Genomic DNA, 16,635 nt, shown 5'->3' with positions numbered 1-16,635 from the left:
TAAGAACAGTGCAAAAATAACAGCAGAACAGTTTCCCAAGAACCAGGTGCCAAAGGCAGAGCCCTGGATTCAAAACCCAGACTCTCTCCCCTCCCACTCCAACCCCCCACTTAGGTTGAGCATCAGAACCAACCCCGCCCAGGGGACCCAAACTTGGAAGGGAAAATCCAGAGGTGGGAATTATCCCTTTAGGGTGAGTGGGCCCAACCAATTACCCCTTGCCAGGTAGGCAAGGTGGCCGAGCATTGCAGACCTCATAGGGAGGCAGGTAGAAAGTGACACATGTGGCCATGTGCAGGCATCAGGTACTAGGATAGGAGAGCAGGACCCGTACAGTGTGCCCTGGAGCCCCGAGGCATTAAATGGAGCATTAACAGAGAAGAGCATACTTAGGCGCTGCAACGGAAAGCAACGGCCGGTGCAGTAAAGCAATAGAGTACAGTAGTCCTTGTGGCAAATGAGATATGTGGACCATGCGCCGGGTACAGGGGGCAGCCGTGGAGGAAGATCAGCTGGCCGCCATATCAGTCATTGTCACTTAGTTAACTTGAATTCTCACGGAGCACTCAATAATAAATCTCACAGTAGTATCGGTAGTGTCAATAATTCCAAGTGATGAACAATGTAAACAAATGTTTATAAGTAAGTCCTGATCAGATAAGAGATCCACTCGATCAGTCTCCAAATGTAACATGGCACTGGGATACAAAGTTCTGTCCAAGTCAAAAGTTCCAATTCTGATTTTATTGTAAATCCTCCACTTAAATGAATGATAATATTTCAGCAGCCAACACGTGTTTCGTCAAGCATTGTAAAATGCACAATTGACTTCATCAGGGCTGCAACCCAAAAGAAGTAAAATAATATCACTAATTATAAACAATTGACATTCTATACAAAGAACATAACCAATTCAACTCAATATCCACCTTTAAGGAAGACCATACGTTATCCCCCACAAGGAGCCAAAAAAGTTCCAAAGTTATATGTGTAAAGAATAAAACACCACAAAAATGTGTACCCCAAGCGCCCCAAAAGTATGGGCCCAAGAGAAGAAAGAAATCCAAATGCCATGAAATTATATATTTAATCTATTACCTCAATAGCAGTTTCACTGGTTATAAATCTCAATGTAAATGATGTGATGGGTTCTGTAACAGAGGAATACCCCAAATAAGTGTCCATATTATTGGAAATCTGCAAATAATGTCGGTACTATAAATGTCCAAAATATCCATAAATTGTAACCATTAGGTATTCAAAATCCAGCGTTATTATCCTTGCTTATAGAGATGTCAAGTAACACCTACGAAACATAAATATATGCCATGCCTTAGTACCACAATGTAAATCAAACCCGATAATAGAAATAGTAATTATAATAATCTCACCTCCTACTCGGGGTTCTCCATAATATGAGTAGTATGAGATTCAAAGATATAGATATAATTTTCCAAGTTAGGCACAAGTACGTGTCCCTATGTAAAAAGAAAGAAAATATAATAAATCTAAAAGTTAAACCTCTATTTCTCAAGCGATACTGACGAAATGATGGCCCTTCTCACATAACCCTTACCCATGTCGAGTGTACGTCTTCCCTTCAACCGCGATCTCGGCATCTAGCGTTCTACATGGGCGCCATCTTAGCTTATAAGCCGGAATAGTATCTGAAAGCTCAGCTCTCTGCAGGAAATGTTGTGGATGCTTTCTATAAAGCTGTGATTGCAGACATAGATAAACTTATTGTCAAGGAGAGGATGAGACCGAATGTACCCTTTAGAGGGAATGTTACTCAAGATGAAAGGTTGGCTTTGAAATCACTGACTTCACAGACTAATTTGATTATAAGAATGGCTGATAAAGGTGGCAACATCGTTCTGATGGATAGATGTGACTATAATAATGACATTTTATCTCAATTGCATGATACACGGTATTATGAAATGATTAGATCAAACCCTTTACCTGCTATTACAGATACGATTAACAAGAAGCTTAAGGATTGGTATGATTACTCTCTGCTTGACCATGATGAATATGTTTATTTACGTGTTCAATTCCCACGGGCCCCATGTTTATACAGTCTACCTAAGATTCAAAAGAACCGTCATCGGCCACCAGGGAGGCCCATTATATCGGGCATTGGTGGGCCAACTGAGAAATTATCTCAATTTATTGATTATTATCTAAGACCTTATGTGCAGAACCTTCCCTCGCACATTGAGGATACTAAACATATACTCAATATTATGAATGATATTACATGGGAATCAGATATGATTCTGGCCACACTGGATGTGGTTGCTTTGTATTCTAATATTGATCACGAAATGGGAGTTAAGGCACTGGAGAATTTTCTTAACCAAAGACCGATTGAGTACCTAGATCATACTGCTATGATTTTGGATATGACTAGAATTGTACTTTCTAACAACTTCTTTTTATTTGAAGATGTCTGGTATAGACAGAAGCTCGGAACCGCGATGGGTTCCAGATTCGCTCCGTCCTTCGCGAACCTCTTTATGGGGTGTTTCGAGGCGGAGTGGATCTGGGGCCCATAGGGTAAACTTTGGATTGACCATATATATTATTGGGGCAGATACATTGACGATTGCTTGTTAATTTGGCGTGGGACCCCAGATGAATTGCAAGCATTTTTTGATTTTTTGAAAACTAATGAGGTTAACATGTCCTTTACGACACATTTCGATAAGAAACATCTGACCTTTCTGGATATTGAACTCTTTGTGGAGGGTGATGCATTATGCAGTCGTATGTACCGTAAAGAAACCAGTTGTAATGCACTTTTACGTGCAGATAGTTGCCATCCTAGAAGCCAAGTTAATTCAATCCCCTACGGAGAAATGCTAAGAGCTCGTAGGAATTGTACAACAGATCGAGACTTTTTCTTTAACTTACAAGATATGACTCAGAGATTTAGGAACAGAGGCTACGATGAGCGAATTATTGAGAATGCATTGTCTAGAGTATGCAGATTTAATAGATTGGATACTCTTAAGAGTATCCAATCTATTAAATCTGCATTCTCAATATTTCGCTCATCGTAGCCTCTGTTCCTAAATCTCTGAGTCATATCTTAACAATGACATAGCCACAGAAGATTAGATTGGTTACTAATTACAGGTCTGGCAGCCATAAACTTTTTTCTATTCTTACTAGATAGTGGGATTTATTGAGGACTGATAATGATATTATTCAATTTTTGACAGATCGACCTAGTCTTACATTTAGAAGAGGTCTTACAATGGCCAATATTGTTAGTCCCAGTTATCCCAAATCTATACATAAGACTGACTGGCTGAGCCAACGCCCAACTGGCTTTTATTACTGTGGAAGATGTAGTTCTTGTCGTTGGGCGACTAAGAAAATTAAACAATTTCAATATAATGATACGGGTAGCTATGAAATCAAATCATTTATTAACTGTGAGACAACAATTGTTGTATATATTATTGCCTTTTTATGTGGCAAAATATATGTGGGCAGTACGGTGAGACGTCTTAAAGACAGAATGATTGAACATTTTCGGGCCCTTAAAAATGGGGATACTAGATATCCTATTTCCTCACACTCTGTACAAAATGGTAATGATTCGATCAATCATACATTTACGTACCATGGAATAGAACACATGACCATGGACCGTAGAGGTGGTAACAGAACCCTCAAACTACGTCGCGCTGAAGCTAGATGGATTATGAAATTGCGTGCAGTTGAAGAGGGATAGAATCTTGACTCTGAACTACAATTCTTCCTGGGGGATTAAACAGTATTATTTATATATCCCTGTTTTATTATTATCTGAGTGAGAAATGAAGACTTAAATTATGAATTTTGTAAGATTGTACGTACACATAGTAGTAATGGATTCAGTATAAATAATCTTTTGTAAATTCGATTTATATATAATGGCCTATGTTCCTCTACATGCAGTGTTCTTGAAGATAATAAGATCATAAATAGTATAGATATGTGATTTACACCATGCTAGTATGTGATAGCACTTTTGATAAAAATATGGGACAATTATCGAATAATATCAGTTCAGTTTTTAACGTCTTTATTTCGAATTATCCTTCATAAAAGACATACATATAAACAAAGATACAAACAATACAATTAGTATTAACAGAGTCATATATATTTCTGAACAAACTAAACAAAAAAGAACGAAAAATAATTTAAAAATTCAATTAAACATACGAATATAGACGTCAAAGGAGTACTTGTTAAGACCATAAAATGTACATTTATATAAGAAAAAGCAGATCGTCAATACTGGTCAAGCCATAATATAGTGCACTAACGTATTATTTAAGTAATTCTGGTCATGGTGCTTTGAACTGACTTGATCCTTATTAACCAAGCCCACCCGAGGAATTTGGCCATTCCAATGGATATCCATTCAGCAGTATTGGTTCTCAAAATATACAATGCTTCACTACTCACTCGGGTGTTTAGTCTGGTACATATAGGTTTAAGCCATTTGTATCGTGGTTCACAGTAAGCAGTACATACAAATAAAAAATGACCTAATGTTTCTATACAATTTGTACAACAAGGACAGAAGGATCGAATAATATGTATAATGTACGTGTTTTCTTCTCATCCCTTTCCTTGTCCTATCACCCATCTGTCTCGTTTATCGTTTATTGTTTTCCTAGACTTAACTTGAATGATGGTAGATCTGTATTATGGGAATGCCACACTATATGTTGGAATATATTTCACATTATTTAACATCACTCATGTGGCGTACCGCTTAGCTCTCGGGATACCAGTTTGGGATATTAGCGGTTCGATTCTGCTATTGGTAAGATTATTTAATGTGGTCGGTTCTATTCTTATAAATGTTTTTTGCTTTGGTGCCCAACATAAATCATATATTGTCATTTGTATAATATGCTTTTTATTATACTATTCCGTTTTTTCTATAAATAATAGCATGACATAAGGTTGTGCTATGTTATTGGAGATCGTGGTAGTGGCTTTACTGAGCCCGAGATTGGAACCTCCGTGAACACATTTTTCCGCGAATCCTTCTTTATGTGGTTCTTTTGTACGCTTGAGGTTTGTATATTATAATGGTGGCAATTTTTACTGCTATTAGACGATTACTTATTATGGTTATCACTAATTGCATATTACAAGATGGCGGGGACTTTCAGATACTATTCCGGCTTATAAGCTAAGATGGCGCCCATGTAGAACGCTAGATGCCGAGATCGCGGTTGAAGGGAAGACGTACACTCGACATGGGTTGAGGGTTATGTGAGAAGGGCCATCATTTCGTCAGTATCGCTAGAGAAATAGCGGTTTAACTTTTAGATTTATTATATTTTCTTTCTTTTTACATAGGGACACGTACTCGTGCCTAACTTGGAAAATTATATCTATATCTTTGAATCTCATACTACTCATATTATGGAGAACCCTGAGTAGGAGGTGAGATTATTATAATTACTATTTCTATTATCGGGTTTGATTTACATTGTGGTACTAAGGCATGGCATATATTTATGTTTCGTAGGTGTTACTTGACATCTCTATAAGCAAGGATAATAACGCTGGATTTTGAATACCTAATGGTTACAATTTATGGATATTTTGGACATTTATAGTACCGACATTATTTGGATACTTTGTTTGTGAGTGTACTAGTACGAAGTACTGTGGGTATTTGCAGATTTCCAATAATATGGACACTTATGTGTGGTATTCATCTGTTACAGAACCCATCAAATCATTTACATTGAGATTTATAACCAGTGAAACTGCTATTGAGGTAATAGATTAAATATATAATTTCATGGCATTTGGATTTCTTTCTTCTCTTGTGCCCATATTTTTGGGGCGCTTGGGGTACACATTTTTGTGGTGTTTTATTCTTTACACATATAACTTTGGAACTTTTTTTGGCTCCTTGTGGGGGATAACGTATGCTCTTCCTTAAAGGTGGATATTGAGTTCAATTGGTTATGTTCTTTGTATGAAATGTCAATTGTTTATAATTAGTGATATTATTTTACTTCTTTTGGGTTGCAGCCCTGATGAAGTCAATTGTGCATTTTACAATGCTTGACGAAACACACGTTGGCTGCTGAAATATTATCATTCTTGAAGTGGAGGATTTACAATAAAATCAGAATTGGAACTTTTGACTTGGACAGAACTTTGTATCCCAGTGCCACGTTACTTTTGGAGACTGATCGAGTGGATCTCTTATCTGATCAGGACTTACTTATAAACATTTGTTTACATTGTTCATCACTTGGAATTATTGACACTACCGATACTACTGTGAGATTTATTATTGAATGCTCCGTGAGAATTCAAGTTTCCTTCATGGTCCTGGAGTTTCTTTAGGATCTGTGGGATAGTTTGGTAACCTATCCCTCTCACTGCGAAACACCTAAGTACTTTGTGATTTATTTCAAACTTTGCCTATACTTTAGCTGTGCGCCTGATTCTGTGCCTGGTTACCCTCAAGTTGTATTGTCACTTAGTTGGTTGCCCTCAGGAAGGGCGCGATGGCTTCATGGGGACTTCTGCAACTGTTTGGCAAAGCTGAGGGCGGCCTTTGGATTGGTAAAGGTTTCTCCCCTGAGTCGATGTGCAACTTGGAGGGATACAGCATGGTGTAGATGATGTGTAGCTGCTGTAGGATTTGCTTAACAGGAAGAAAGTCTCTACAGGTTGCCTTGACGGATAGGGTGAAATCTGGGTAGAAGGAAAGGAGGTTGCTCTGGTGGTTTATCTCCCCCATCTCCCGGGCCCTGCGGAGGATGGAATCGCAGTCGCGATAATTCAGAAGGCGAGCAATGATGGGGCGTGCAGGGACCCCGGGAGGGGCATGCGGGCCAAGAGATCTGTGGGCTTGTTCAATAATTAAGTGCTGGAAAAGGATGGGGGTCAAAGAGGTTTGGCAGCAGGGTCTCCAGGTAATATTCCATCTTTCCGGTCGTGGTGGATTCTGGCAAGCCAACAAGGCGAATATTATTGCGGCAGGAGCCCGCCTCTAAGTCCTCGTTTTTGGCGTGTATAACCTCAAGCATTTTGTCCATCTTAAGGAGCTTCCATGCGCCCTCGGCTCCAGCAACCTCCGCGTCAGAGACCCTAGATTCGAGCTGAGCAATACGGGTGTCATGAGAGTCCACTCTTTGTTTGACCAGGTCCAGACGTGATGTGAGATGGTCAAATTCTGTGTCAATTGATTTCAAGCTTGACCGCACCTCTAGAAGAATGGCACGGAGGCTATCATCTCACTCTGTGGGAGTGTCGGTCTGAGTAGATTCGTCTCCAGCGTCGGGGGGGGGGTCACAGCCCATGCTCGCCCTGTACCGCAAAGGTAATATTGGGCTGTGGCGTGTCCATTTTCCCCATGCTGAGCTGGGGCGAGACAAAGAGAAGAGGGCGCTAAGAGTCTTGACACGAGGTCTGCCAAGCCCCAGAGCTGAAGGGCAGGCCTAGATGGTTGTGGATCCAGGGGATGCTGTGCGTCAGCTCTGGTCAGGGTCGACAGGTGCCGTGAATGGATTTGGGGAGAGCTAGGCTGGCAGGTGAGGTGCGAAGAGCACCGTTGAGGAGTCCAGCAGACCAAGCCGTGAGAACACAGGTCACCTGAGATGGACTCCCCATGGTCGGCGCGTGAGGGACAAGCATGGGCCTGTGGGCGACCAGCACAGGGACTGATGTGAAGCAGGTGGGAGATGGTTGCCCGAGGGACCAGCCCTCCAGCACAGACCAGCCAAGACTGCAGTCAGCTGTCAGGATCAAGACTGCCTCCCTGCAAGACAAAATGACTGCTGGTGTGGTTGATGTCCGGCCCCCGAATTAAATTGCTGCTAGAGGGAGCAAGTCACCATGGGGGGGCAGGAAAACAGTCTGGGAGTCAGTAGGAAGGAGCCCAGGGCGCCCTATCCCTCACCTGTAGTGTGCGGCGATCCAAGCTGGCGTCCTCAGCGGGTGGGCACCGTGTCACCAGCGCCAGAGCAGGTCCGGTGGAGCAGCAGGGCCTAGGCATAGAGACAGATGAGACCGCCGCCGCGTTGTTGGTAGTGGCTCTGGCAGAAGGGGGCAGAGCGCCAGGGATGCGTCGTTCTTGAGTCCGGAAGCCCAAAAATCCGGAATAAGGGCTGCAGCAGTCAGCCAGCCTCGGCAGCCCTCCACAGACAGTGCGCTCGCTGCCGCAGGCCGGGCTGGCCCCAGGTAGGTAAAGGACCACCTCTCGCCCTCAAGAAGGGCCACTCTAGGAAACCAAACGCCGCCTCGGCATCTAATAAGGCCAACATTCCTGGATTTGTCAGGAGTTCAATACCACTAATATTGTCCGCAAATTAAGGTAAGTGGACATGTGGGGGACAAAGCCTGACTTGATGGGAGAAATGATCTGCTCCATTAGCAGGGGGAACCTAGTGGCAAGGACTTTGGCTAAAATCTTGTTTTGAGGTTCAGAAGGGAGAGGGAGGTAGGAGGTGAATAGGTAGGGGTCCTTGCCAGGTTTCAGGAGGAGTGTGAGCACCACCTCACATAATGCAGTTGGTAGGGAGCACGCATCGAGAGACTGTGTATACATGGTGAGGAGATGTGGGGCTATTTGATGTTGATAAGCTTCGTACAATGCTTCAGTAAGGCCATCTAGACCTGGGGCCTTGGACCCATCCAGGGCATCTATTGCCTGTATAATTTATTTGTGCGCTATAGGTTCACTTAGGAAACATTATTGACAGTCAGTCATGTATACCATCATGTTTTCTGATGAGTAGGAGGTATACAAGTGCTCAAAGTAGCGCAGCAATGTAGCCATTATGCCCTTGTTGTCAGAGATACTGCTCCCAGTGGAGGGGTGTAGTTCTGTGATGTAACCGCTAAGGAGGTTAGGGCAAAGTAATTGTGCCAGTGTAAGGCCAGGGCATTCTCCACAGGGTATACGTAACACCATCCAACCGGGTGGTGGTCAGACAAAGTACGTGGCAAGTGTCTAGCATCTGTTGTCCAGAGTGAGGCGTTGGCAGAGAGGAGCCAATAGTCAAGTTATTTCCACGCATCATGGGGAGCAGAATAAAAAGTATAGTCAGAAGAGGAAGGGTGGTGCGTGCGCCATATGTTATTAAGGATGTATGATTCTGCGATATGACAGAGGACCCCTAGGGCCTGTGGTTTACTGCTCAGTTGTGTACTGGTAGAGTCTAATAAGGGATTATGCGCATGTTCCCGCCCATTAGAATATCCACTTCCACACCTGGCCAATATCAGGCGTGTCTATATTTAGGGCATAAACATTAATCAGTAAGGTACGTTTGTCCGCCAAGGTGCCAGTCAATACAATATAGCGGCCTCTGAGTCTGTGTGGCTTGTGATGAGGAAGAAAGGGACACTCTTGTGTATGAGGATGTAGACTCCCTAGAGAAGGAGCTATAGCAAGAAAACTAATGTTGCACCTTCCAAGTGGATAAAAAAGCCTGGGAGCTCCCAGATGGGAGATGAGTCTCCTGGAGGAAAGCTATTTTAACACCATGGCGGGAATGATACAAAAGGACCTGTTTACTCTTTCACAGAATGTTAATGCCACAGATATTTCAAGTAAGGACGGTGATGTCCGCCACCCTCTCCATGCCATAAAGTGATGTCATTCGAAAGGGAGGTGTATGATAGAATGGGCTATGCCAGTAAGAAACCCAATTGGTATCTAATAAGCAAAGAGTAACAAATAAAACAAAGACAAACTAAGTCTGAATCCCCCCACCAGCACCAGGCGGTAAAAATATTCCAGAGAATCCCGAGAACAGTAAACATAAATATAAACAACCCTGTATACAACAGTTCGGTATACACCACTGTTGGGAGGCAACACCTTGGTCGTCATAGTCTGCAAGACTAAGAAAACCTGAAAATTAAGGACAGGATCACAAGCAAGATACAACCAGTGAAAGTTGGTATAAACAGTGTCACAGTGCCAGCAGAGAATCTGCACAATGTTGGCACCCAGGTAGGGTTTCCATGAGGGACCAGTTATCAATGAGGATATGTTGCAAACGAAGCTAGCATCAGACACAGTGGGACTGTTCTGCAGAGGTTGGAGATCATGTGCGCTCCAGAGTATTCCGCCCAGAGGATAATGTATTTGCAGCATGTGTTGAAAAAGTGAGGTTTCCGATAGACTTCAACACGTAATTGTGCAGGGTAAAGCATGGCATATTTGAGGCCTAGCTTGCATAGTGAGTTTAACATCGGTATGTTTACGGCATGCCTCTTGAACAGTGATAGCGAAGTGAAGTTGAGAGATAGCGAGACAAAGGAGCCTTGGTACTGTAGAGGGCTGGACTGTTCCCATGAGGCACAGGGTCAGACTGATTTGCATATAGCCATGTCTGAAATGGGGTGGCTGAGTGGGCTAAAGAATGGTGATGGATTAAACCCAGATCAGTTGACTGGGGGTGAGTGTTTGATTTGCTCAAACGCTCCGTCCATCATCCCCTTTTGTATCGCACTGTAGAGGGCCAGTCAGAGTGCAGAGTCTCCATCCTTATAATTGAGGAGGCATGCAATGAGCGGTCACTGGAGAGCACCCGCAGGAGATCTTGGGCCAAGCAGGTGGTGTGCGTGCTTTACAGCGAATGTAGACGTTGTGATCAAAGAGGTCCTTAAGTAATTTTTCAATGAATGTGTATGGACATCCCATGTTTCCAGACTCCGCAATGCCCGAAATGTGAAAATTGTTCCTACGAGACTGCGCCTCTAGGTCTTTGTTTTTGAATGCTACTGTTTTCAGGATGCGTTCTACTTTTTCCCAGGGTTTCACCGTGGTCACTGCGCTATCTTCTAACCCAGAGATGCGCTCCTCAGCACTGTCTATTCTGGTGTTTTGATGGTCCAGGTGTTCGCCTATACAATCTATGCAGCTGGTGAGTGTGTCAAAGCGCGTGTCTATGGAGCAGAACCCGGCCCGAGTTCAGCCATTATGGTGGCAGTACCACTTCTGGTGTCAGAGCCTGTGTCTCTGCAGGCAGCTCGTCTGTGTCACAGTTGGAGTCTTGGCGCCACGTTGGCTTGAATTGCTCAAAGAGCAATTTGGGTTGCTTCAGGTCTCCTTGACCCATCATGAGGGCTTGGAGCTGGAGGCAATGAGAAGTTTGGTCAGCAGGTAAGAAGGGGTTATATTGCTATGGTAGCAAATGGCAGGGGTAATTGCAGAGCAACTCTGCAATTTTCAGTTCCGGGTATTAACCACAGAAGAGGAGCAATCAGGAAAAGCCTGAGTGTCAGCAGATACAAGTTAGGCTTGACTACAAATTGTGGCCACACATGTAGTCTGTAGAGCATGCAGAGGTATCACCCCAGGTCTAAAAAGCCTAGCAGTCTGCCTTGTACATGAGGCTGCTGTGCTGTGATAGGAAATAGCACCTATGGAGTAGCGCTGAGGTCACTTGCATCCTCTCTTGTGCATTCACATCATCGCACACTGAGTAAGATGGTCGTGCTGCAGCACTGCCCAATGCGACATATCACCTTGCATGAGGTGGGGGTAAGAGCAGTTTGGGCATTGAGAGGGGGCCTGGGCCAAAGATGGCCATGAAGGCAGGTGCAGTGTCTAAAGAGCCCAGTAACAATACTTGAGGTAGACGCATCCAGTGGATGGCGACTGCAGAGATGTGGGCTCAGCGTTGTGCAGGCATTGCACCAGTATCGAAATGCAGGAGGGAAGGTAGGCCGCAGCGAGGCATCAGACGTGGGCCGCACCGCGCTGGCCAGTACGTGACTTGAGGAGAGTGGCAGTCAATTGCCATACCTAGGTCCTTAATCTGTCTCTTCCCACATTGCTGATGTGGAAGGCCTCCATTACGGTAGTGATTCAGAAAAGGGGGTGGTGTGGTGATGAACAGAGTGTCTGAATTAAGCAGACCACTCTTACCCAGTCCAAAGATCAGGGCTTGATCCATCACCGTTATTTAGCTCACTGCCCCATCCCAGCTCAGAACCTGGCTATATGCAAATTAGTCTGTCCCTGGCCCAGTGCATCATGGGAACAGGGCAGAAACCGGTCCCCGGAAGCTTGTTTCCTTCCCAGTACAAGAATTGGCTTGGTAGTTTGGTTTGCCCTGTTCCCATCATGCACTGGGACAGGAACAGACTAATTTGCATATAGCCAAGTTCTGAGCTGGGATGGTGCAGTGAGCTAAAAAACGGTGATGGATCAAGCCCTGATCTTTGGACTGGGTAAGAGTGGTCTGCTTAATTCAGGAACTCTGTTCATCACCACCCCCTTTTCTGAACCATTACGGTAGTAGCATGGCACCCTCACCAGGCAATAGGTTGCAGCGTCAATGGAATTCAGTGGACGGGAGCTCCACCCGAGGATGGGATGTGAGGGAGTTGAGACCAGGGGCTGGAGGGCTCCAATGGGTCACTGATGGCTCAGTCTACTCTCTTGTAGTTGGAGAGGAGAGGCCCGTTGCTCCGGCGAGACTCTGTAGTCTCGGACTCAGGCTTTCCCGTGGCCCCAGTCGCCGAAGGGCCTTTGAGGCAGTGTCGGGCAGCGCAGGCCTCCCATGAGAAAATGAGGCTAGCTGGTGAGTCAGAAGCTCTAACAAGGGCGATCCATACACTTTTCAGGCCCCATCCGGCGGAGCTTCACTGACAGTTGGTTATCTTGATTGCTGCAATGGCCATGCTCCTACAGACAGTTTTTTCAAACAAGTGGCAGTCATGATGAGTCTGCTGCTTTGGGATGGTGGAGGCCCCAGAATAGCAATGTTGGTACTGGCCAGGAAAGTATATGATGTGGCTATTGCCCTCCCTGACCTCTGTCTATATTACTGGGCAACGCAGTTAGTCATCAATAATTCGTCATTCGTGGAGCAGGGGGAACCCTCAATGGCAACAGATAGGAGAGCAGTGCTGCCGGTAACTATAATAGACAGTTATATGGAAATTGTATTTATTGCTTTTTTCCTCAGCCATGGTAATTGGAGACTGGAGAAGTGCCACAAAGCATATTGGATGGCAGGGCATTCTTACGTTGGACTTCCCCTCTGGGTGAACGAAGCACTCGTGCCACTGGAAGGAGTCGGGGGAGGGGGAAAATGGGATCTCTTGGGGATTTTGAGGCTCGGGAGACGTGTGGACTATGGGTGGTCTGATCCCCTTTGAGTCCCTTCATGCAGCGTATGAATTGGCGGGCAATCACTTCTTGCAGTGTAAATCACATACCTCCTCCATGGTTGTATAGGTCAGATCTCGGTAGAGAGGCCCCTGGAGTTCTGGATGCTCTGCATCCCACTACACAGGCATGCCATATCAGCGGTATATGCCACATTGCTAGCCAACAGCACCCCGCAGCCCAGTGCCCTTACAGACAGGTGGGAGAGGGATCTTGGCAGATTGGTAGGTGATGAGATTGGGGAGGCATACCACTATCCAGGGAAGGTAGCAATACTGGCTAACTTTAGGCTTACCAACTCAAAATCCTACATAGGGTGTATTTCACAGCAGCAGCTTTTCACTATGAATAGATGGCTGTCTGACAGGTGCTCGAGGTGCTGCACACACCGGGGCACATTATATCATATTTGGAAGTGAGGGGAAAGTGGTCTCAATCCCTTACTCGCCAGAAAGTGAGCGTGGATTTATTTTTCTTGGTTCTTGCCTTTGACAGGGGGAGTGCCCCTAGCCCCCTAGGGTAAACAGGATTTTTGCAGGTTTGTCTGGGCAAGAATGGTTATGTCTCGGGTATCCTGGAAAAAATTCCAATTTCGCAATGGTTTTTGTATTTGTTGATAGTGAGTTTATTTGTAGTCTATTCATAAGAGTTGGCGAAAGAAAAACAGTCAACACGTGTTTCACCCCCTTACATGGCCATCCGGCCTGGGGCTTTCTCAGGGCGGGTAATTTTAATTTTAATTTTATGATCGTCGTCGGTTATTTGAAAAGAATAATTTCCTGAGGTTCTCAATTCTAAGAATAATGCCAGGGCGGAAGCGGCGGTCTGGTCACGTCGGTGTGATTACAAGGTGCGAGCCTGTCTGCGCAAGTTTGCAAAAATATGGGGCCCTTGGAAAGCCTGGATCGAATACATGGACTGTGATTCTGAGGGGTGGCAGTGGTTGTTGGCATTTGATGGACTGTGGAAGAGTTGCCTCGGGAGGACAGTGAGAATGAAGGACTGGGCAACCAGCCACGACTCAGTGGGGTGAGACTGAGGGCCACGGTCTGGAGAACAATGTACGATACTGGGAAGACGGTGTTTCAAATGGTGGCCAATGTGTCAGCGCAGTTGCGGGGTGGGGGTGTGGGACAGGTGAACCAGAGGGGTGTTTGTTTGAAGTCTTTTGAAACCTTAATATATATATTTTTTAAATCATAAACAGATGTCTCCCAAATATCTAAAGGGTACTAAACTAAATTAATAAATCATGTAGTATAAAAAAACATAACAAATAACATGTTAACATCTAGGAGTTGACGTGATTTTTTCAAACCACTCTGTATTTGGCTTGTGGTTTATAAATGTCACAGGAACGCCTTCATGGCAATTTAGGACCATACAACAGTTGACGGTTATCTAATCTCTCTCTCTATCTCTTTCTATATTTATATTTATATATACATAGCTATTCATAGCAAAGTCCTTCTCAGCATATCAGTCCTAAATAATGAGCTGGAGCTAGACGATTCTGAATCCGGAAAACAATTTTGTTTGCTTACTGGATTTTATCATTGTACAAATTAATAAATCATGTAGTAAAAAAACCATAACAAATAACATGTTACCATCTAGGGGTTGAAGTGATGTTTTCAAACCACTCTGTATTTGGCCTTGTGGTTTATAAATGTCACAGGAACGCCTTCTTGGCAATTTAGGACCATACAACAGTTGACGGTTATCTAATCTCTCTCTCTATCTGCTTCTATATGTATATTTATATATATACATAGCTATTCATAGCAAAGTCCTTCTCAGCATGTCAGTCCTAAATAATGAGCTGGAGCTAGACAATTCTGAATCCGGAAAACAATTTTGTTTGCTTACTGGATTTCATCATTGTACAAACTGAAACAGCCATCATGAGAGACACTCTGTTGAAGTTGTCACTCAACTGGCCAAGATGTCCCACCATGTTAAAGTTCTAACTCAGTTCACATGCCAATCAGGTGTGTTTTAAGTGGAACATTTGTAGTTTTATGTTAACTTTTCTACTGTCTTGGTTTTGCAGCCTATGAGCCTCTCGCCATCACGCAAGTCCTCCGCCAAGTTTCTCAACAAGTTGATGCGGCGCAGCAAGCCAGAGGGATTGGAGAGTGAGCCAGAACCTATAGATGGAAATGGGGCCTGGTAGGAATTCCTGGTAGGAATTCCTGGTAGGAATTTGGGTCGCAGCCCAGTGTGCAACCCCTGCCACCTGCAACACTGGAACTTTCAGAGTGTATGTTAATAAACCCTGCAATATGTTCCACACTTTTTAAGTGTGTAGTATGTTTTTCATTGGTAAATAAATGGAAGTAGCTCTCTGAAAGTCTTATGCAGGCTGTGCAATAACTGCTCTACCGACATTTTATACTCAGGCACTCACTCTATAGTTCTACATGTTTCCTTTTATAGAAAACAGCCCTGACAATATAACGTTTTTAAATTTCACCTTGTGTACTACAGAGATCTATGTAATTAAGTTGTACGGTTATAGACTTCAGATTTCCTCGACGTTAAGAATTTTGGCCCAGGTGTACGACCATTCCAAGTTGCGAACCTCTAATTGCAATTTTTGTGACTCGCAATTAAGGACTTGCAAAGTGCGATGTACTAAGGTGTCTCAGACACATTTAGCGATTCCCAGTGGGGTCACAAATGACCTATCTTATCAATATTCATGAGGTAGGTTAGACAGTTTACAATAGGCATTTGTACTACGTCACCAACTCGCAAAATAGGGTTAGTACATGTGAAAAGATTCTTTATAGGGGATGTACGACGTTACAACGCGTACTTTTACAACGCGTGCCGTTACTACGCAACTTTTACAACGCAAGTCGTTACAACGACTTGCGTTGGGGGGCGCAGGATAGTAAATTTTTTAATTTACTATTCCAACTCCAGTCCCCGTGGATAGTAGGGAAGGAGTTGGATAGTAAATTAAACTATTTACTATCCTGGAGCGCCCCCCCAGCGCAAGTCGTCGTAACGACTTGCGTTGTAAAAGTTGCGTGGTAACAGTACCGCGTTGTAAAACCTTCGTTGTAAAGGTTGTTCCCCCTTTGTAGGTCGCAAATGGTCCAATTCTCTGTTTGCGACTGCTAAAACAAGTCGCACATCTGGCTCTTATTCTATTCCCATGAAAATCTGAATGAGGCCTGTATAAAAGGGACACAGTCAAAAGAGCCAGATCACCTTAGAAAAATGAACTGCATTCTAAAGTAGAAGTCGGGGATCCACCAAAACTGAGGAAGATCAAGCTTAAGCTGTTCTCTGAATATTTAGTCATTACAAAGAGAATTTTTTGAAGAATTACGTAATTTTACAGAAAAAGGGTTGTGACAGCAAAAAATGCAACCAGAATAAAGAGCATTTATTTCAAAATGTGTTCTTTTAAGTGATTTTTATTTCGTTTATCCGTATTTTAA

General features: G+C 43.8%; 1 protein-coding gene across 3 annotated transcripts in view; it reads left to right on the top strand.

Moving 5' to 3' along the window:
• Positions 1-16,035, top strand: part of LOC144766815 (uncharacterized) — a 502,863-nt gene extending 486,828 nt beyond the window's left edge. For all 3 annotated transcript variants that reach the window (XM_078650542.1, XM_078650543.1, XM_078650540.1), the window contains one exon: positions 15,234-16,035. In XM_078650542.1, the coding sequence (XP_078506668.1) occupies positions 15,234-15,356 (123 nt within the window). In that variant the 3' untranslated portion in view covers positions 15,357-16,035. The remainder of the gene's footprint in view (positions 1-15,233) is intronic.
• Positions 16,036-16,635: the final 600 nt, after the last annotated feature.

Source organism: Lissotriton helveticus, chromosome 7 (genome assembly GCF_964261635.1).
Source record: "Lissotriton helveticus chromosome 7, aLisHel1.1, whole genome shotgun sequence".
Taxonomy (NCBI): domain Eukaryota; kingdom Metazoa; phylum Chordata; class Amphibia; order Caudata; family Salamandridae; genus Lissotriton; species Lissotriton helveticus.
The sequence above is the reverse complement of the archived record's forward strand: the minus strand, read 5'-3'. Positions and strand labels throughout refer to the sequence as shown.